The 22,352-nt window shown below is 41.2% G+C and overlaps 1 protein-coding gene across 23 annotated transcripts in view; it reads right to left on the reverse strand.

Moving 5' to 3' along the window:
- The window catches only part of LOC144509397 (protein 4.1-like), a 233,803-nt gene that overhangs the window by 77,486 nt on the left and 133,965 nt on the right, over window positions 1-22,352 (reverse strand). For all 23 annotated transcript variants that reach the window (XM_078238218.1, XM_078238217.1, XM_078238219.1 and 20 more), the window contains 4 exons: window positions 21,039-21,143; window positions 12,712-12,754; window positions 7,094-7,169; window positions 2,272-2,490 (listed from right to left, as the gene is read on the reverse strand). In XM_078238218.1, coding sequence (XP_078094344.1) covers window positions 2,272-2,490; window positions 7,094-7,169; window positions 12,712-12,754; window positions 21,039-21,143 — 443 coding nt within the window. The remainder of the gene's footprint in view (window positions 1-2,271; window positions 2,491-7,093; window positions 7,170-12,711; window positions 12,755-21,038; window positions 21,144-22,352) is intronic.

Raw genomic sequence — 22,352 nt, forward strand, 5'->3', positions numbered from 1 at the left:
TGAAACATACTCTCAGACTACTGGACAGTAATGTGCTTGAAGCTTGCAAATTCAAACAATTAGCTATGACAGTTACCCACAAAAGTGTTGTGACTCGCCACCATTTATTATCCAGTAATATATCACAAAAATATTATCCTTGTATGATCAGTTCCCCTCATGACTTGATTAAAATAATGAATAACTGCACCACAGAACAGGAAAATACACAATACCAACCATGGACTGTGCTGAACTGGCGGTTCTCAACCCAGGATGGTAAGGGAGCTAAAATTGATCTTAGTTCATTTGGTTTAGGGAAGATAATACAGACTACAGTTCTGGCTCCTGATCAATGCCCGGAAACTGCGCATGATCAGCCACATTAACAGTCCAGATTCACACACTGAGAATGGTCACTCCAGCAAAGTGATCAGCATCCCATAATTTGGGAAAAAAGCATTTTGAAAGATTCTAACAGCAAATGAAGGATTAACTTCATGACATTGCTCAAAAAAAACTCCACCTCAACACTCTGGCTATTCATATTTTTATAAATAACCAAAAAGGCTCTAATAAACCAAATGTTGACGACGTGAACAAATTCAATAAACATAGAATCTGCATATGAATGGGGCAGCTCTCGATTTAAACTTTGATCATTTAACACTGAGTGAGGTCAAATTGGCTATTCACTGGGCCCACAACTACAAGAGAAAATACTCCCAGATACAAACAATTACAAATACTGCCAACCAAGGGAAGAGAAAGAGAAAACAGAATGCAGGCCAAGACAGATGTACATGTAGTACCAGGACAGAGGTCATGCATCTTAAAAATGTAAATAATTTGTTTAAAGTATTGTATGATTTCCCAACTAAATGACTGATCTGAACTTTTTTGGATACTAGGAAAATTGATTCATAGTTCAAAAATAATAGCCACATATATAAATGAAAAAGCAAAATTAACACAATTCACATAGTAAAAGCGCAACATAATTTAGAAAGTTTTAGCATCAGTGGTAGTATACTTGCACCCACAACCATTTGATTCAGATCAGTGTGCCACTTTCAAGACTTAAGCCCACGATTGGGGTCAACGTTTTGATGCAGTACCGAGGAAGTTGTGGAGGTGGTGCCATTTTTTGGATGAGGCAACAAACCAAGTTCCCACCTGCCTTTGTAGGCGAATATAACAGATCCCATGGCACTATAGGAGTAAGAGCTGTTCCCCTGCTATCCTTGCCTAAACTTGGAGATGTTGCACAGTGGCTAGCACTGCTGCCTCACAGGTAGAGACTCAATTCCAGACTTGGATGACTGTCTGTGTGGAGTTTGCACGTTCTCCCCGTCTCTGTGTGGGTTTCCTCCGGGTGCTCCGATTTCCTTCCACAGTCCAAAGATGTGTAGGTTAGGTGGATAGGCCATGCTAAAATTGTCCCTTAGTGTCAGAGGAATTAGTAAGGTAAATATGTGGGCTTATGGGGATAGGGTCTGGGTAGGATTTTGTCAGTGCAGGCTCGATGGGCCAAATGGCTTCCTTCTGCACTGTAGATTCCGTGAAAATTTCTCTCTCAACTAACATTATCAAAAAACTTCTCAGTATCCCATTGTTGTCCATGGTATCTTGTACACAAATTGGCTGCTGTGTTTTCTGTATTATAACAGTGACTACCTTTCCAAAGTACTTCAATGCCTGTGAAGTGCTTTGGGACATCTTGAGGGATTGAAAGACACTAAATAAATGAAAGCTCTTTTTTATAGAGTATAGTGCATGAAGCATGTACGTTATGTATGTCAGTTGTTATTTTTTATGCATCAGAGCATTTGAATATTATACAAAAACATGGAACTCACAATTAGGGGCTATTAGCACACTAAAAATAATAGTGTTTCAATGCGATAAAATCTGATATTACAAATATTATCAATTGTCAAGAGGGAACATGTATACTGGTAAAACATGATGTGGAGATGCTGGCATTGGACTGGGGTGGGCACAGTAAGAAGTGTTTGCCCTGTTTGTGAACCCAACTCTCCACTCACCTGATGAAGGAGCAGCACTCTGAAAACTCGTGCTACCAAATAAACTTGTTGGACTTTAACCTGGTGTTGTGTGACTTCTTACTGGTAAAACAGTTATAATCATACATTTTGAAACAATTCAGTTAGCTTCCAAGATAGAACAGGCAGCTTGCTTTTCCATAATAATCGTTGATACCTAAGCACTCTAACATGCAGATTATATAAAGTTCAAGTTAACACATATTTTAAAAATAAGAAAACGTACCTGTGTGTTTTATGAAGCTCCATAATTTTCTCTTCCAATTCTTTTGTTTGATTTGGAGCCAACTTAAACTCACTAACATAATCTGTTCCATGTAACTCTGGATCATATTCACCTAGTTCTGACTGAACAGTGTAGGATCCCAATAGAGCAAGGGTAACAAATGAACATGGCAGACATCCAGTAATGATGTCCTGACGCAGCTGAAGACACAAGTAGTATCTGGAAAGAACACAAATTTGCAACCACATGTGGATCAATAACTGCTTGAAAACAGTGACTTTAGTCAGAAAGTCCAGCAAGCATATTCCTCATAATAAGTAATTCATTTTAAAAGAACACAATCAATCATATAATGGGTGAGATAGCATCCTCCCAATCATGGTATAGAGCGTGGTGGTGAAACTGATAACGAATCAAAGAACGGTGCAGCAGCACAGAAGAAAGCCATTCAGCTCATTGGATCTGCAGTGGCTATTTCAAAGAACACAGTTGGTTCCTCTCCTCCCCCTTATTCCTTCAATGTTTTTTTCCTTTCGAAGCATTGAACAAATTCCCTATTGAAGGTTGCTACTGAATCTGCTTTCAACACACATTCAAGCCAAAGGTTCCAGATGCTAACCACTCATTTTGTGAAAAAAGGTTTGCCCTCATGTTCTTGGTTTCTATTGTCAATCACCTTAAATTGGTGCTTCCTTGTTTTTGGCCCTTTAGCCATTGGAGCACATATATGTAACTTTATATCATAACACCTCTATTAAATCTCCTCTGCTCGAAATGTTTTCTGTACCCACTCCAACTCCTTCATGTCCTTTCTGAGCTGTTGGGGGCTACGGGTGTGTGTGCGTGTGTGAAGCTAGTTGGCCCAGCAAAAAAAAAAAACTTTAAGTTGGCTACAGGGGCTGCTGGGTGCGAAGATGGACTCTTTAAAAGGCCATTCTCAGTACTGTGGGGTTTTGTTCAATTTGCAATGAAAAAAATTGCCCTCACTTCCTTCCCGCCCCCCCATCCTCCTAGTACACTCTCTATGCCACCTTATGCTCCACTTTGGCCCCTCATGCCAAGGTATGCATCCCACTATGGCTCCTCATTTTTAAAATTCTCTCATGGGATGAGAGTGTCGTTAGCTAGGCTAGCATTTGTTGCCATTCCTTAATTGCCCTCGAGGAGGTGGTGAACCCCTTCTTGAACTGCTGCAGTCCATGTGGTGTTCTAAGGGAGGAGTTCTAGATTTTGACCCAGCGACAGTGAAGAAATGGTGATATAATTCCAAGTGAGGATTGTGCGCGTCTTGGAGGAGAACTTGCAGGCATTAGTGTTCCCCTGCATCTGGTGCCATGTGTTTCGAGGTGGCAGAGTTCACGGGTTTGGATGATGCTGTCAAAGGAGCCTTGGCGAGTTGCTGCAGTGCATCTTGAAGATTGTACAGTCTGCTATCACTGTACAGGGTGGTGGGAGAAGTGGATATTGAAGGTGGTTTGCCAGGGGTGGTGTCAAGCTTCTGGAGTGCTGTTGGAGCTGTCCTCATCCAATCCAGTGGAGAATATTCTATCACACTCCAGACCTGTGCTTTGTAGATGGTGGACAGACTTTGGGGAGTCAGGCGAGTTACTCCCTGCAGAATTTCCAGCCTCGAACCTGTGTGGCTGGTGTGCTTCAGTTTCTGGTCATTGGCAACCTCTAGGATGTTGACGGTGGAGGATTCAGCTATGATAATGCCATTGAATGTCAATGCTAGATGGTTGAATTGCTCTTGTTGGAGATGGTCATTGCCTGGTCATTGCCTGGCACTTGTATGGCACGAATATAACTTGCCATTTATCAACCCACGGTGAATGTGTATTTGAGGAGTCAATATCCGAGTTGCCTTGCCGCAACTGTTGCTGAACATTGTGCAATAATGTTTAACATTATTGTTTATTTTTTAGTGTCACAAAAAGGCTTGTGTTAACACTACAATGAAGTTACTATGAAAATCCTCTAGTCGCCACACTCTGGCACCCGTTCACTAAGGGAGAATTTGGTATGGCCAATCCACCTAACCAATGCTCAATGACATCCCTACATTCAATTTTGGAGCAAGGCTGTAATGAGGTGAGGAGCTGAGCAGCTCTGGTGGAACCCAAACTTAGCATCTGCAAGCAGGTTACAGCTGAGTAAGTACCTCTTGATAGCACTGTCAACGACATGTTCGATCCCTTTGTTGATGATCAGGAGTAGACTTGTGGGGCAGTAATTGGCCAGGTTGGATTTGTCCTGCTTATTGCAGACAGGATGTACCCGGGCAATTGTTCACCATTGGCAGGTAGATTAAAATGATGCAGCAGTATTGGAACAGCTTCACTCAGGGCACAGCTAGTTCCGGAGCACATCTTCTGTACTATTGCTGGAATGTTGCCAGGGCCTACTTTGCAGTATCCAGTGCCTTCACCCATTTCTTGATATCACATGGAATGAATTGAGTTATCTGAAGACTGGCATCTGTGATAATGGGGAGCACAGGAGGAAGAGGCAGAGATGGATCATTCACTTGGCATTTCTGGCAGAAGATTTTTGCAAATGCTTCAGCCTTGTATTTTGTACTGATATACTGGGCTTCCCCCATCACTGGTGATGTTAAAATTTGTGGAGCCTCATCTACTGGGTAGTTGTTTATTTGCCCACCACCATTTACGACTGTATGTGGCAGAACTGCACAGCTTAGATCTGATCCATTGGTTGTGAGGTCACTTAGCTCTGTCTATTGCATGCTGCTTTGGCCGTTTGGCATGCAAGCAGTCCTGTGCTGTAGCTTCACCAGATTGCCAAGTGTTTTTTTAGGTATGCCTGGTGCTGTTCCTGGAATACCTGTTGAGATGATGTTGCTTGCAGAAGGAAGGTGTCTTCAGAATGTTAACAGCAAGTCTTTATTAACTACTTGTAACTATATATGATACTGCAAAGGGTTCAGATATGGAGCTATCTTCATTCTCAGTCTTCTGACTTCACTTCTCTGGCCAACACTGCACTGGCCCTATATCTAAGTTATGTGCCATCTTACATCATTGTGCAGGTGGTACTGTTCTCAGTTCCACGTTAACCCTGTATGTACCATTCTTTCTATGACGATGCCGCCCTGCAGGGTTGATCCCTCGGCCTGGTGGTAATGGTAAGAGTGGGGGATATGCTTGACCATGAGATCACAGATAGTGATTGTATACAATCCTACTACTGCTGTTGGCCCACAGTGCCTCACGGAACCCAGTATTGAGTTGCTAGATCTGTTCAAAGCCTATCTCATTTAGCATGGTGTTAGTGCCACATAACATGATGGAGGGTATCCTCAATGTGAATTTGGGACTTGGGTCTCCACAAGGACTGTGTGATGGTCACTCCGACCAGTATTGTCATGTACAGGTGCACCTGCGACAAACAGATTGGTGAGGACGAGGTCAAGTAGGTTTATCCCTCTTGTTGGTTCCCTCACCACTGCCACAGACCCAGACTAACAGTCATGTCCTTTAGGACATGGCTAGCACTGTCAGTAACGATGCTACCAAGCCAATCTTGCTGATGGACATTGAAGTGCCCCAACCAGAATATGTTCGGTGCTCTCGCCACCCTCAATGCTTCCTCCAAGTGGTGTCCAACATGGAAAAGTTGATTCATCAACTGCGGCGCAGAGATGGTGATGGTGGTACCTGGGACATGACTATGTCACGCTGTTGTCTGAATAGTCTCTCCCAATTTTGGCACAAGCCCCCAGATATTAGTACTTTGTAGGGTCAACAAGGCTGGGTTTGCTGTTGTCATTTCCAGTGCCTAGGTCAATGCCAGTGATCCGTCTGGCTTCTGGATTCATTCCTTTTTGTAGTCTTCATGGTGGTTTTAATATAACTGAGTGGCTTGGAGGCCTTTTAGCCATTTCAGGTGGTTTTAAGAGTCAATCACATTTCCATGGCTCTGGAATTGCATGTAGGCCAAACCAGGTAAGGATTGGAGATTTCCTTCCCTAAAGGACATAAGTGAACCAGATGGAATCGTCCAATAGTCATTCCATGGTCACTATCACCAAGACTAGCTTTTAATTCCAGATTTATTAATGGAATTTAAATTCCACCAGCTGCTGTAGTGTGATGCGAGCTTGTGCTCCCAGAACATTAACCTGGGGCTCCAGTTTATTAGTCTGGTGATATTCCCCCTTGCCAAGGTATGCTCCATCCCATCCCCAACAACTCTTAAGGCCCCTTATGCCCACCAGGCCATGGTATGATTCCCCCTAACCCCCTTTATCACCATGCCAAGCAATGCCCCACTCACCCATCATTTATCGCCCCTTAGCCCTCCATGCCTAACCCCGCACAGGAGCCAGCCAGGTCAGCAGGGAAGGTTGAGGACTCATGGCCTGAACCAACCTGTACGCACCCTTAAAAGGCTCTCCTAAATGTTGGAAACCCAGGAAAACGATCAGGTATACGTGAATTGGACCCCGCCTGCCATTTTTAAAGGGATCCCGAGTCATCCAGACATCATGAAAATCCAGTCCTACGTTCCCATTTGTAATGCCTTAGATCCCAAAAACTGGTGGTTCGGATCTGGAGCACGATCTCTACATGGCATTATCATAAGAACATAAGAAATAGGAGCAGGAACAGGGCCTTCTGACATGCTCTGCCATTCAATAAGGTCTGGAGTAGAGAATGTCAAAGGTTCATAACCCACTTGTGCAAAGAAATTTTTTCTCCCTCATCCTGACATTTAGTACTGCCAACTAGAGCAAGAAATTAGTTTGTTTCCCACTAACAGTAATTTTTTTAGGAGTTTTAATAAAAAACAACTCTTTTACCTTGTGATGTCTTCAGTTAGCTGTGCAGGATCAGGTGGGTAAAACTTCACATTAAATGTAAAATCCCAAGGTCCACCTGAAATACAAAGAATTGTCATTAACCTGTCCACCAATTGGTTTTCAAGGTGTTGCAAGATAAATTTAAATTATGGGCTTTTTTTTCTTAAAACGTGGCAAAAATCGGTAAATTAAAATGATGTTTTATTTAACCTAGTCTGGCGTGCTAGATGTGTCGAGTGGTCTTTTCTTGTTTCTATTTAGCTCAAGGAGGGGAGAGAGAGAGAAATGCCAAGAATACCTGATCATAATCATTACAGTGACTTTTGGGACTTGTTTGTGAGATTAAGTGAAAACAGAATTAGGTTTAGCCATGATACCTGCTGTAGCCGAATAAACTCACTGGTGTTCACATATAGCCACTTGGATGAGGTATAGAGAACAAGGGTGGGATTTTATGGCCTCGCTTGACCCGAGACCGGAAAATCCTGCCAGAGGTCAACGGATATTTCCATTGTCCGTCTCTCGCCCGCTTAGATTCTGTGGTGGGTGGGGGCGGTAGAATTCTGGCGCAAAAGTGCAAATGAAATCATATTCCAACAAGGAGCAGGAGGAAAAAAGAACAGACTTGTATTTATCCAGCATCTTTCATGTCATAAGATGTCCCAAAGTGCTCACAAACAATTACTTCTGAATTGCAGTTACTGTTATGTAGAAAAACATTGGAAGCCAAATTGTACACAGCAGAGTGCTGCAAACAGCAATGAGACAAATGACCAGTTAAAGCTTTTGTGATGCTGAATAAATATTGGCCAGGACACTGGGGCTATACTCCTATTGTTCTTCAAATATTAAACCATGGGATCTTTTCCATCTACCAGAGCAAGCAGACTATTGCTTTAATGCCCTATCCAAAATGTGCCATCTCTGATAAATTGCAGCTTAACTTAATACTGCAAGGAAATGCAAGCAAAGGTTACTTAATGCTCCAGTGGTTTGAACCAAACACCAAAGAGAAAAGTAACATTTTTACAGTTCTTTTCCACTTTGACTGTCCATTTTTGTCTGATTACACTTCTATGAACTGCCTTCCTCTGTTAAAAGGACAATATAAACTCAAGCTCTTGCACAATAAAAGGAAGATATATTTTCAGTAAATTCCTTTGGTAACTACTTTTGTTCAATTGCCCACGCCAGAATTTGACCACATTATTTATGCTAACACCCCAATGCTATAGTTACTGCATTGTGGAGTGGCAGCCTTCAAATTAATCATTACACTGTGATAAGGCATAAATCTATCTCTATAAAATCACTTCCTTTCAATACCGAAAATCCGAAAGCTCTTATACAGCCTTCTGGTGTCACCAATATCACTCTTCTCCACATTATTTCTGGAATATCCAGGTTTCTCTTAGATCTCAGTTAATGTTCCCTCTTGCTGTGCACGGCCAGCTTGCTGAACTACACAGTTCATTAAAAGTTGACATGCAGCCATGAACATCTTAATAAGAAATGCTGCTTGCATGTGGCCTGCTTGCTCCCTGTGCAGCACATTCCTGATTGCTACATTCCACCACAGCAGTACAGCTTGGAGGGAAACATTGGTCTCTGTAACCCACAATGTGGTCTAACCAGAGAATTGTACAATTTAAATAGTTCCTCAGATTTGTACTTCTGCAACATTCAGTTGCACACTGGCTTTGATCATTTCTGCTGTGCAATGTTGGGGTACATTGATTGCCAAGAACAAAGAACAATACAGCACAGGAACAGGCCCTTCGGCCCTCCAAGCCCGTGCCGCTCCCTGGTCCAAACTAGACCATTCTTTTGTATCCCTCCATTCCCACTCCGTTCATATGGCTATCTAGATAAGTCTTAAACGTTCCCAGCGTGTCCGCCTCCACCACCTTGCCTGGCAGTGCATTCCAGGGGCCCCCACCACCCTCTGTGTAAAATATGTCCTTCTGATATCTGTGTTAAACCCCCCCCTCCTTCACCTTGAACCTATGACCCCTCGTGAGCGTCACCACCGACCTGGGGAAAAGCTTCCCACTGTTCACCCTATCTATGCCTTTCATAATTTTATACACCTCTATTAAGTCTCCCCTCATCCTCCGTCTTTCCAGGGAGAACAACCCCAGTTTACCCAATCTCTCCTCATAACTAAGCCCCTCCATACCAGGCAACATCCTGGTAAACCTCCTCTGTACTCTCTCCAAAGCCTCCACGTCCTTCTGGTAGTGTGGCGGCCAGAACTGGACGCAGTATTCCAAATGCGGCCGAACCAACGTTCTATACATCTGCAACATCAGACCCCAACTTTTATACTCTATGCCCCGTCCTATAAAGGCAAGCATGCCATATGCCTTCTTCACCACCTTCTCCACCTGTGACGTCACCTTCAAGGATCTGTGAACTTGCACACCCAGGTCCCTCTGCGTATCTACACCCTTTATGGTTTTGCCATTTATCGTATAGCTCTTCCCTACATTAGTTCTACCAAAATGCATCACTTCGCATTTATCAGGATTGAACTCCATCTGCCATTTCTTTGCCCAAATTTCCAGCCTATCTATATCCTTCTGTAGCTTCTGACAATGCTCCTCACTATCTGCAAGTCCTGCCAATTTTGTGTCGTCCGCAAACTTACTGATCACCCCAGTTACACCTTCTTCCAGATCGTTTATATAAATCACAAACAGCAGAGGTCCCAATACAGAGCCCTGCGGAACACCACTAGTCACAGGCATCCAGCCGGAAAAAGACCCTTCCACTACCACCCTCTGTCTTCTGTGACCAAGCCAGTTCTCCACCCATCTAGCCACCTCCCCCTTTATCCCATGAGATCCAACCTTTTGCACCAGCCTACCATGAGGGACTTTGTCAAACGCTTTACTAAAGTCCATATAGACGACATCCACGGCCCTTCCCTCGTCAACCATTCTGGTCACTTCTTCAAAAAACTCCACCAGGTTAGTGAGGCATGACCTCCCTCTCACAAAACCATGCTATCGTTAATGAGTTTATTCCTTTCTAAATGCACATACATCCTATCTCCAAGAATCTTCTCCAACAACTTCCCCACCACGGATGTCAAGCTCACCGACCTATAATTACCCGGGTTATCCTTCCTACTCTTCTTAAATAACGGGACCACATTAGCTATCCTCCAATCCTCTGGGACCTCACCTGTGTCCAGTGATGAGACAAAGATTTGCGTCAGAGGCCCAGCGATTTCATCTCTCGTCTCCCTGAGCAGCCTTGGACAGATTCCATCAGGCCCTGGGGATTTGTCAGTCTTTATATTCTCTAACAAACCTAACACTTCCTCCCTTGTAATGGAGATTTTCTCCAACGGTTCAACACTCCCCTCCGAGACACTCCCAGTCAACACATCCCTCTCCTTTGTGAATACCGACGCAAAGTATTCATTTAGGATCTCCCCTACTTCTTTGGGCTCTAAGCATAATTCCCCACTTTTGTCCCCGAGAGGTCCGATTTTTTCCCTGACAACCCTTTTGTTCCTAACGTATGAATAAAATGCCGTGGGATTCTCCTTAATCCTGTCTGCCAAGGACATTTCGTGACCCCTTTTTGCCCTTCTAATTCCCCATTTGAGTTCTTTCCTACTTTCTTTGTACTCCTCCAGAGCTCCCTCTAAATCCCTTAGATTGCTAGTTTCTTCCTTGCTGTTCTCTTCCTTTTTTAATTCACAACTGTTTTAAGATGCGACTGTCTTAATAAAACAATCCTATTGCAAACTGTAATGAGGAAAATACCAAAAACCCACACACGTGGAATGCTTCCTAGTTTGTAATGTACACCGAAGGAAATAGAACATTAAAATCTCTGCATGGTGGCTGAAATTGATGCTACTGATCATAAGGCATTATTTGAAGAGCTGACAAGTTCGGTGCACGAAGGATACAGGAATGGTCAGGGGTTAAACACTTGAATATTTCTCAGCATTCCTGCATGAAAGCTTATAGATTTTGTTTACTACTTCTTAGTAGCCTTAACAGTTCGTGAAATTTGGATGAGATTTCCAACAAACACCACCAAGACAAATCAGTAATTTATCCCAGTGATACGTTTGTGAAGCCTAGCTGATCACAGACATAGTGGTACATTTTCCTACATTACAGCAGCACCTATACGCCATTAGTATTTCAGTGCGTGAAGTGTTTTGAGGTATCCCGAGGACATAAAAGGTTTTACTCGACCTGTGGTCACAGAATTCAACACCTGCTAACTCTTGAGCAAGTTTCCACTCAAATATCTTGGAAGCTGGCTGGACTATGGTTTGACTTTTAATTCCCACATTGACATTTTACAAGCTTAGGTTGAGTCTAGACTTCTTCATCACAACAAGTCCTGTTTTGCTCACGCTACCAGGTACACCATAGTTCAAATGTTTATCCTGCCTGTTTTTCATTACATTGACCTCATTTATAAAATGAGCTGCAAAACCTCGCGCTAAATTAGATGTCCTCTTTCACTTTGTAATTAGATTTGCGACTGGTGTCCCTTTTCACACCGATCACTGTGACCTTAACTCACTGATTATCTGGCCCTCATTGCACACAAGTCACCAACTCAACTGGCTTCTGTTAATTTACTGAACCTTGGTAGGGAAAACACCTGCCTATCTGAAATGTTTGTTACATCACTGTCTCTCCTTGTAATCGGAGATCTTATGACATGATCAAATTGATCACTCCAAGGGTGAGCACAGTCATAATTTATTTCCGTTTGTGACTGCCAGTGACTGGAACTAATTTAATTACTGTGGATGCTCTTCACCAAAGGGTTAAGGCTCTGTTGACTGATTTGTGTACTTTCTAAACTGTCAATTCTCTTTCACTGCTAATTTGTATTTTCTTGTTATTATGAATAGTATTGTTGTGCAATTTCTATTGTTGCAATGTTAACCTCTTGGCCAGGTTGTTATTGTAAATGGGAATTGGTTCTCAATTGACCCACCTGGCTAAATAAAGGTTAAATAAAATGAATAAAATAGAAGGATATATACAAATGCAGGTTTTTCCTTTATTGCGACTCCCTTTATGGATTTGATGACACAGAAGGCAAATCTTACAAGAATTTGGCAGAGTATCAGTTCTAGTGAGAAAACTGGTGTGGAATTCTCCAGCTCCGGGGATCTCACGAGCAGAGATTGTGGGCTCAAGGTCCCACCTAGAATCTATTATAAACAAATTATAACAGTGAAATGAAATGTAGATTCTTACCATAAGGATAAATTTAGTTTTCCCTAAAATAGTGGATGAGGGGATTACTTTCTGTAACTCTGCCTTCTGTACCGATTAGGAAACATTTCATTTTAAGAAATCAGACTAAAATATCCCGAATGTGCCCAAAGACAGAAATAGAAAAAAATCAAAGCCATCACTGAAATCCCTCAATGCACTAAATACATGCAAAATAAGCCTATGTCACATTTATTCACATGGTCATATTTTATAACTTATTTTACACGGACAAACTCTTACAAATTTTAGAATATATTGGACAAAAGGAGGGAGTTTTTTCACTGTTTGAGTAATTCCACTACATGGTTTTGAATGAATTAGATTTACTGTACACAGAAAGATTCTTACCTTGTAACTGCTTCTTAATCTCTTTGGTGAGATCTAACCAACTCTGAAATAAGAAAATAAAAATTACATTAAATGCCTGTTAAAAAAAATTAAAAAAGCGTACACCATACTGGATGACCAAAAGAGTGACATATTAACGAACAGTCCATAACAATAATCATGAAAGAAACCTCTTCAATACTTTCAAAGTATACAAAAACCTATTTAAATAATATTTGATTTGATTTATTATTGTCACATGTATTAACATACAGTGAAAAGTATTGTTTCTTGCGCGCTATACAGACAAAACAGAGAAGGAAACAAGAAAGTGCAGAATGTAGTGTTATAGTCATAGCTGGGATGTAGAGAAAGATCAATTTAATGCAAGGTAAGTCCATTCAAAAGTCTGACAGCAGCAGGAAAAAAGCTGTTCTTGAGTCGGTTGGCACATGACCTCAGACTTTTGTATCTTTTTCCCGAAGGAAGAAGGTGGAAGAGAGAATGTCTGGGGTGCGTGGGGTCCTTGATTATGCTGGCTGCTTTGCCGAGGCAGCGGGAAGCATAGACAGAGTCAATGGATGGGAGGCTGGTTTGCGTGATGGATTGGGCTCCATTCACCACCTTTTGTAGTTCCTTGCAGTCTTGGGCAGAGCAGGAGCCATACCAAGCTGTGATACAACCAGAAAGAATGCTTTCAATGGTGCATCTGTAAAAGTTGGTGAGAGTCGTAGCTGACATGCCAAATAATACTGAGGGTCAAAGATTTTGTCTTAAACAAGAACCACAACTGCCCTTTCAGAGGTGGACATAAAAGATCCCAGGACATTAAATGAAAAAGAGCACAGGGTTTCTCTGAAGAGTCATAAGCCAACAATAATGAAGCAAATTATTTGCTTGCTTATCTAATTGTTGATTGTGGCACCTTATTGTGCATAAATTGACAGCCAGATTTTTCAACATTATAACAATGACTAAATTTCAGACGTAACTCATTGGCTATGAAGTAAGAATGTATCTGTTCACCAAAGTAAAGCCCAACATATTGAGAAATGACTTCTTCCATGAAATATGCTGGACAAAGAAAATGTTTTATTTACCCAGGTATATTCCAAGATAATGCAAAATGCCAATAGGAAAATTTAAAGAATCATGTAACTGGAAATTTGCCTATTAATGTGGCTTGTACAGTACTTTGCTTAATTATGGTTTACCCATATTAAAATGAGCAGAAATTTCTTCCAATATTGTGAAGACTAAGGCCATTGATTACAGTCCCACTACTGAATTCCATTCCCTAGCTATGAATTTCATCCCTCTTCCTGGTAAGTCTGAGCTTAAACCAGCCTGTTTGTAACCTTAGAGGGCACGGTGGCACAGTGGTTAGCACTGTTGCCTCACCGCGCCAGGGTTCAATTCCAGCATTGGGCACCTGTCCTTATGGGGTTTGCATATGTTCCGTGTCTGCATGGGTTTCCTCCAGATGCTCTGGTTTTCTCCCACAGTACAAAGATGTGCAGGTAAGGTGAATTGGCCATGCTAAATTGCCCCTTAGTGTCCCAAGAAGGGTAAGTTAGGGGAATTGGCAGGTTAGATTTGTGGGGTTGCAAGAATGGGCCTGGGTACAATGTTTTGTCAGAGAGTCAGTGCAGACTCGACGGGCTGAATGGCCTTCTTCTGCACTGGAGGTATTCTATGATTCTAGGGATTCAATGATTCTTAGTGTCACATTTGATCCCAAGATAAGGTTCCAAACTTGTATCTGTAACATAACTGATACTGTCTATTTCCACTTGTGTAACATCCCCTGACTTCACCCATCTACTAAGATGGGGAGAGTTACAGAACAAAGAGATCTAGGGGTACATGTTCATAGCTCCTTGAAAGAGGAGTCACAGGTGGACAGAGTGGTGAAGAAGGCATTTGGCATGCTTGGTTTCATCGGTCAGAACATTGAATACAGGAGTTGGGATGCCTTGTTGAAGTTGTACAAGACATTGGTAAGGCCAAACTTGGAATACTGTGTGCAATTCTGGTCACCCTATTATAGAAAGGATATTATTAAACTATAAAGAGTGCAGAAAAGATTTACAAGGATGCTACCGGGGCTTGATGGATTGAGTTATAAGGAGGCTGAATGGGCTGGGACTTTTTTCTCTGGAGTGTAGGAGGCTGAAGGGTGACCTTAGAGGTTTGCAAAATAATGAGGGGCATAGACAAGGTAAAAAGTCAATATCTTTTCCCAAAGGTAGGGGAATCTAAAACTAGAGGGCATAGGTTTAAGGTAAGAGGGGAGAGATACAAAAGTGTCCAGAGGGGCAATTTTTTTCACACAGAGGGTGGTGGGTGTCTGGAACAAGCTGCCAGAGGTAGTAGACGAGGCGGGTACAATTTTATCTTTTAAAAAGCATTTCGATAGTTACATGGGTATAGAGGGATATGGGCCAAATGCGGGCAATTGGGATTAGCTTAGGGGTTTAAAAAAAAAAGGGCGGCATGGACAAGTTGGGCCAAAGGGCCTGTTTCCATGCTGTAAACCTCTACGACTCTATCTCAACTTATCTTTTGCTGAAATCCTCCTGATAACTGGCGGGAACACAAGGTAAGTGCTTTGCACCTGCTTTTAATCTTATTTTGATGTGATTAGGGGGCCCGGGGCTGAATTCGCCAAGCCCGCTATTATCTCCTACTCCGTCAGGAGTATTTCACTCCGGGGTTCAGAGTAGCTCCCCACTTTCGGGGAATTAGCGGGATGACTCGACTGGAGTGAAGGGGGCAATCAGGGTCCCCCATTGGGTTGGGCGGCAGGGGGGTGGTGCCCCCTGGGCATGGGCCCCCTGGCACTGCCCAAGGGGCAAAGTGCCCATGCCCAAGGGGCACCGTGGCACTGCCCATCGGGCAGTCCCAAGGGGGCAGGGCCAGCTGGATGTGGGACCTAGGCGTGGGGATGAGGAGTCCGGCTGCCACTCTGCATTGGGATCGGTCGGGGGCTGCAGGGGGGCCAGCAATCGGGCAGTGTGCCGGGGGGAGCGCGCTCTGGGAATGCTCGTGGGGGCCACGGTAGAGGCTGCAATCGGGCTGTGTGTGTTTTTGGGAGGGGCAGCACTGCGGAGGTCCCGGGCTGGCCAGCGATCGATCGGGCCAGCAATCGGCAGGATGACAGATAGGGGTTACTGCACGTGCGCAGAGGCCCGGAGCTATCAGCCTCTGGCGTGAATACGCCCTGCCCCCCCGAGCTTTTAATTATATTCACGATTGTGACCTCTGCATTGCATAGAGTGTGGGCGATTTGAGTGTGAAGTTGCACTGAAAAAACTGGGGTGATTTGCACCAGTTTTCCCACGAATTCGATACATAGAACTTTTTTGGGAGAATTGTAGCCAACTATTCCAATCACTTCTGGATGGTCTCACATATTCTAACCCCTGCAAATTTGAGTTCATCCAAACTCTGCTGTTTATGCTTTAACTTGCAGCAAGTCGCATCCCACTTTCACCCCTGTGTTTGCTGACCTGCAATGACTCGAGCAATTTTAAAATTCTCATCCATGTTTTCAAACTCTCCATGGTCTTGCCTCTCCATATCTCTGTACTCTTCGCCGATCCCACAAACCTCCCAAGATATCTGCGCTCCTCGAATTCTGGCTTTTTGTGCACCCCTAATTGAACATTGGTGGCCATGCCTTCAGTCGCCTTGGCATCAGACTCTGGAATTCCTTGACTATACCTCTCGACATCACTTCCCTCCTTTAAATCACTCTTTAAAGCCCTTCTCTTTGACTAAGCTTTTGGTCATCTGACCTAGTATCTCCTTATGTGACTCAGTATCATGCTTTGATTTCCTAATCCTCCTGTGAAGTGCCTTGGGATATTTCATTACGTTCAAGGAACCATATAATTTGTTGTTTACTTTGTTGGTAACCTTTAATCTTTCTGCAATCAGGAGATCATATGAATGTTTCATAGTATGGATAAATCTTTAGGCCAATCTCTATTTAGGCACTTCTGGTGAGAAGCTGCATTTGCTGATTGAGGACACAGCCCTTGATTTTTCTATCATTGAAAGGTTTTTATCTTAATTTTGTTAAACTGAGAGAATTAATGTACGTAGTGCTAGTTAGGTCAGGTAACATAGCATCATCAACTGTAACATTCTACTTATGACAAATAATGTCCTGCTGCAGCCTTGACTAAAGACACACTAAAGATTGATGATGTACTCAACTATTCAGATCACATTCTACTCTTAAATCCTAGAAACAGTGTGAAGTGTTTAGCAATTGATCGTTTTTACCCATCAAATGAGCCAAGGATTCAACTCAGCCTTTCAATCGGTTGTACCTAAAGTAAATCACTTCTGAAGGGTTCTCTTTTGTTTTCCTGTGTTTTGATACTATGGGAAAAATGCAAGTGACTAAAGCTCCATAGTGCATAGTTGAATCTTTTCAGTGAAAGCCCTTTAAACTACAGTACATGGAAAAAAAAGGGTTCTTCTATTAGGCTGGACAAACAAATTTCAGATCTGCTCAGTAACAATCTTTTGAAATACACGTCAAGCCTGATGCAATAACGTGAAATTAAAACATGCAAAATTTAATTTGTTTATACTTAATTTGTTTATAGACTTTAAATAATTTCTAATCTACACAATATACTATAAGACTGATAGGATAGATAAACTCGACAATTCATTAAGTAAATATTTCTCCTGACAGAAATTTGCCTTTTAAGAAGTTATGTGCATATTTCAATGCCTTAAACATAAATCTGTCACATGTTTAGTACTTACCATTTTTGCAAAATGCAAAAGCATTTAGTTGCAAACTTATGTAGTTAACTGCCTACAGTGATCTGTAACTTGCACTGTTTTGCAAACATATGTAAGGTGCTAATGTAGAAACACTACCACAATATTAAAAATCTGCAGTGCAAATATTGGTATGGTGCCAAAATGTTTGAACGCAATACATATGCAAGCTGCTGGATATGGTTTCTGACAACAAAGAAAGACTAGCTGGAGGGAGACTTTATTTAAATTTAAGAGTTAGTAGTTACCAATTAAGTTTCAGGAGAAACAAATCAAAGATATACCTTTACATCTGAAGACTACTGCTAATGTAATAAATACTATTTCAAAGAAAAGTGTTTTTTTGGGATTAGTTAACAACTAGGTACAACCTGCCTTTGCAATTTATATACAATTACTATTCAGTGACCCCTGCTGCAAGTGCACATGCATATGCATGTTGGCTCAGCTGTTATGCATCTCCAGAAAATAGGCCTGCCAACGTTCACTGCACAATCAGCCATGAATAATGGCCAATGTGGAGAATGAGATCTGGTAGGCGTGGAACAGAAGCTCAGCCAGATCAGGAGAAAATTGGTGCAGAAACAAAAGAAAATGATTTTAACAGTTAAACTCAACATCAGGTAGTCTGAGAGTTTATTGCACTCTATACATCATTGCCTGAAGGATATTCTCCTATATCTCATCTAACAAATCCAATAGTGTCTCATGATACCACTGACTGAATTTTAGATTTTTAAACGTGCTTCCTCTTATAGCATATGACTAATGCCATAGTTCATATATTTTAGAGGTATAGGCTTTTAATTTTCTCACCAACTTTTACAGATGCACCATAGAAAGCATTCTTTCTGGTTGTATCACAGCTTGGTATGGCTCCTGCTCTGGCCAATGCCGCAAGAAACTACAAAAGGTCATAAATGTAGCCCAATCCATCACGCAAACCAGCCTCGCATCCATTGACTCTGTCTACACTTCCCGCTGCCTCAGCAAAGCAGCCAGCATAATTAAGGACCCCACTCACCCCGGACAATCTCTCTTCCACCTTCTTCCGTCGGGAAAAAGATACAAAAGTCTGAGGTCATGTACCAACCGACTCAAGAACAGCTTCTTCCCTGCTGCCATCAGACTTTTGAATGGACCTACCTTGCATTAAGTTGACCTTTCTCTTCACCCTAGCTATGACTGCAACACTACATTCTGCACTCTCTCGTTTCCTTCTCTATGAACGGTATACTTTGTATAGCATGCAAGAAACAATACCTTTCACTGTATACCAATACATGTGACAATAATAAATCAAATCAATTTAAATGCAGGTTCAGTGGGAAATCCTGGTAAACATCCAGAAGCTGGCAAACTGCAGGCTTAAAATAATAACACTTAAAGCTAATTTGTGCTTGTTGGATAAGGTCACAGCTAAAGGGCACAAGTCATAAAATAGCAGGTGGGCTTTCTAAGTTGAAGAACTGGAGATGTGACATCTGTAGCTATTCCACTCAAGACACAAGTTTTTCATGTGGTTGTCCAGAATTAAGGAAAGTTTTGGAATTAAAGGTAGTTAATTTGCATTTCTGCCTGGGAACAGACCATTTGTGTCACATGGCCTTGGAGATGGATGGATGCAGCCTAATGAGATTCTTTGAATTATCTCTGTGAATTCAGTTAGGGTAAACCGGGAAGCAAAACTTGTTGAGAGAAGCTGCTAAAAGAGTGAAGAGAAAGGACAATTGGACCAAGAAGTCCATTTCTTCCATTAAGGGTAAACAAATAATCTAACATATCATTCCATTCTACCAATTTATTCTCTTTGGGAAAAACTCTCCATACTTTGCCCTCAAAATGTCATCAAGTAAATTGCCACAATATTCCCTTGCTAACATCTCCACTATTTTCACACAGGCTCTGTCTATACCTCTCTCCTATCAGCATCGGGGACATCATGTATCATGCAATATTTTATCATCTCAAATCAATAATTATTCTTAATTTAACTCCATTTTATTTTAATCTGATGATTTAATCCCTCCAAAAAAGGAACTGGATAATTAACTAAGGCTTTAAAAAATGTGCGTAAGTACATACATAGCATCCATGTACCCCTAATTTTGATCTCGAGATTCACACGGACTCAGTTGATTTTAAACTTGTGCAATCTAGCTATACACAAGTTAGTTTGCATCTACATTAAATATATCCCATAGTATTAAATTCCTGGATCAAATCTTGATCGCATATTTCACCCCTCAACACTAGCAATAAGACCCATAATTGTGCTAATTTTTCTCTTTGGGAATTTATCCTGTAATTCTGTTTGTTTTCTACGGAATTGTAAGTCTGTTACCATCCTTGTATTCAAGTGCTCGAGATGTACTTTTTATTTCATTAACTCAAAATTATTACTGAAAAGCTAAAATGAATAATCAATAATCCTTCCAATTCAAACAATTTATAGCAGAATGTAAGGTAATTGTACATTTTAAATGTTCATAAATTACTGGTTAGGAATCAGTTGGAGTATTGTTATGGAAAGTAAGGGATTTGGGGATAATATGGGAAGGTGGAGTTTAGATAAAAGGTCAGCCATGATCTTATTGAATAACAGAGCAGGTTCAAAGAACTGAATGTCCTACTCCTGATCCTATTTCTTATATTCTTACACTTAATGTTTCAAAAAACACTGACTATACATAGTGACACTGAAAATGGGGAGTGATACTACAAATGTTGCATTCAGAGTATTTACAAACACTGAGGGAATATGTATAGATGTAGATTTTCATCCTGAGAATGAGTGAGACACTGAGTTTGTAGAGAATGATTAGTAGAAATCATCCAGTAAAAATTGCAAAACTAATTAAACTAGAGCTAAGCCAAGGAAAATAAAGCAAATGAAAGTAAATTCATTGAAAATAAATATTTTTTCCAAAGTATTTTTGAGTATAATAATTTTGTTTGCATTTCGGTATGTGTTCCATATTTGTGGGATTAAAATTGTTAATTTAAATGATTGTGTGAAAGATAATTAAGCAAACTGTTGAACGATGCCGTAAATTCAGTCTATATGTCCATGGGACTTATAATGCCATGAAAACAATTTCTTTATCGTATTTTTAACTTTTATCCCAGACATAGGGTGGGCAGCCCAGCTTGTTGTTCTAACATTGTGGGGAGGAAGCAGCTTTCGCGAAATCTTCACTTTTCCTACTTTCAACATGCCCCATGCCTTACATCTGTCACAGCAATGCACTCAAGAAATGATGCGGTCCCACAACACACTTATTTCTCACAACTAAGTGTCCCATGGTGTTCTCAAGTTCATTACAACTCAAAGATGAATAGTACCCACTAACAAATGATATGTTAATTAAGATGAGCCATTAATCAAATTCTGAATGCCTCAGTGAGGAAGCAGTGAAAAAGGAAAATCACATTTTGAATGCAGTCGTTATACTACGCAGTGTAGCAGGGCCATTACCTTATAGAAGCAAATGGCGTGATCTTGTTTCCCTCACATTTGCAAACAAATTAAAATAGCTTACTCTCTGGTTTGTTGAATCCCAAATTGCCAGACCAAAATAGTCCTTCTCCAGCAGATTAAGGTGTTGGCACACTTTGGTAAAGAGCTCATGTCCCTTGGAATGTCTCTGCAATAAACAACATAATGGATAAATTATTTTTAAAAATGGTCATTTTGTGGTATGCTATGTTTTGACAGTTAAATTGACTGTTTAATGCTCAACATTAAAGCTCACAAGAGCCATGTCACTAAGTACTGCACATGCATTACAAGATAATAACAATGAATGTTGTCACTAGGATTCAGTAAAATATATTTTAAAAAACTAAATGTTTTGTTCAATGCTCCACAGGTTTTGTTCCACCAAATGTTAAACATTATTTTGAATTATGCAATGCTGGCATAAAATCCTGGTTGTTGGAACATTTAGTGATACTGTAATGATTCAGAATATATTTGATACAATATACGAGTGCCAATATACAAATAAGCCTAGTGACAGCATGAATTGAGGTTACTTTCTCACAAAAAATGGACTACAAATGAAAACATTTTCCCCCTGTAACTGTAAAACTTTATTTTGTTGATTTGGACACGTTTTGCATTGACATAAAACTACTGCATTAAACACTGGCTCCCATCAACTGGCAGAATCGATGCACCTCCTGGCTATCAACAGTTAGATAGGATCCATTGCTAGGCCATGCCAGGATCACTTCAAGCATTTATTTTGCACTGTGTGGGCAGTTCAGCTCTGGGGTCTTGCATCCACCGGGAACTAAAGGAAGTTTAATTTCAGAAATCTGGCAGCATCATGAAAGCACATCATTATTTATGCAAAATCAATAATTATTTAATAAACCACACTAACCCTATCCTGCATATCATAAGTTGATTCTGGCTACTGAAAAAGGTGCTTACCTGCATTTGATGCAAAATACTAAAAAAGTGAGTAACATTGCAAAATTATTTTTAGAAACAAATTTGTATACTGCTTAACCGCACCCTAACCCCATCTTTCCAAGGAGCTCATAACTATAGATAATCTTGTCAAATTCAATATCCCCTTTCTCTTGATCTGCAGACTTTTAAAACTCAAACTTGGAATTAATTCACGTCTAGCTTTGTAGTTAGTCTGCTCCCTTATTTTTTTTCAACCTTGTTGATATTCAACATAATGGGCCTTGCAATCCGCTTGTGCTTTTCATTAAGAACAACTGAGGTAGACCATTGACACAGCAGGTTACGGCCCTGGACTATGATTCCCACTACACTGCATCACATAGAGAGGCTCATTTTGCAACCCCACTTATGCGCATGGAGCAGGAGTAGGCTA

Source organism: Mustelus asterias, chromosome 21 (genome assembly GCF_964213995.1).
Source record: "Mustelus asterias chromosome 21, sMusAst1.hap1.1, whole genome shotgun sequence".
In the NCBI taxonomy this organism is placed as follows: domain Eukaryota; kingdom Metazoa; phylum Chordata; class Chondrichthyes; order Carcharhiniformes; family Triakidae; genus Mustelus; species Mustelus asterias.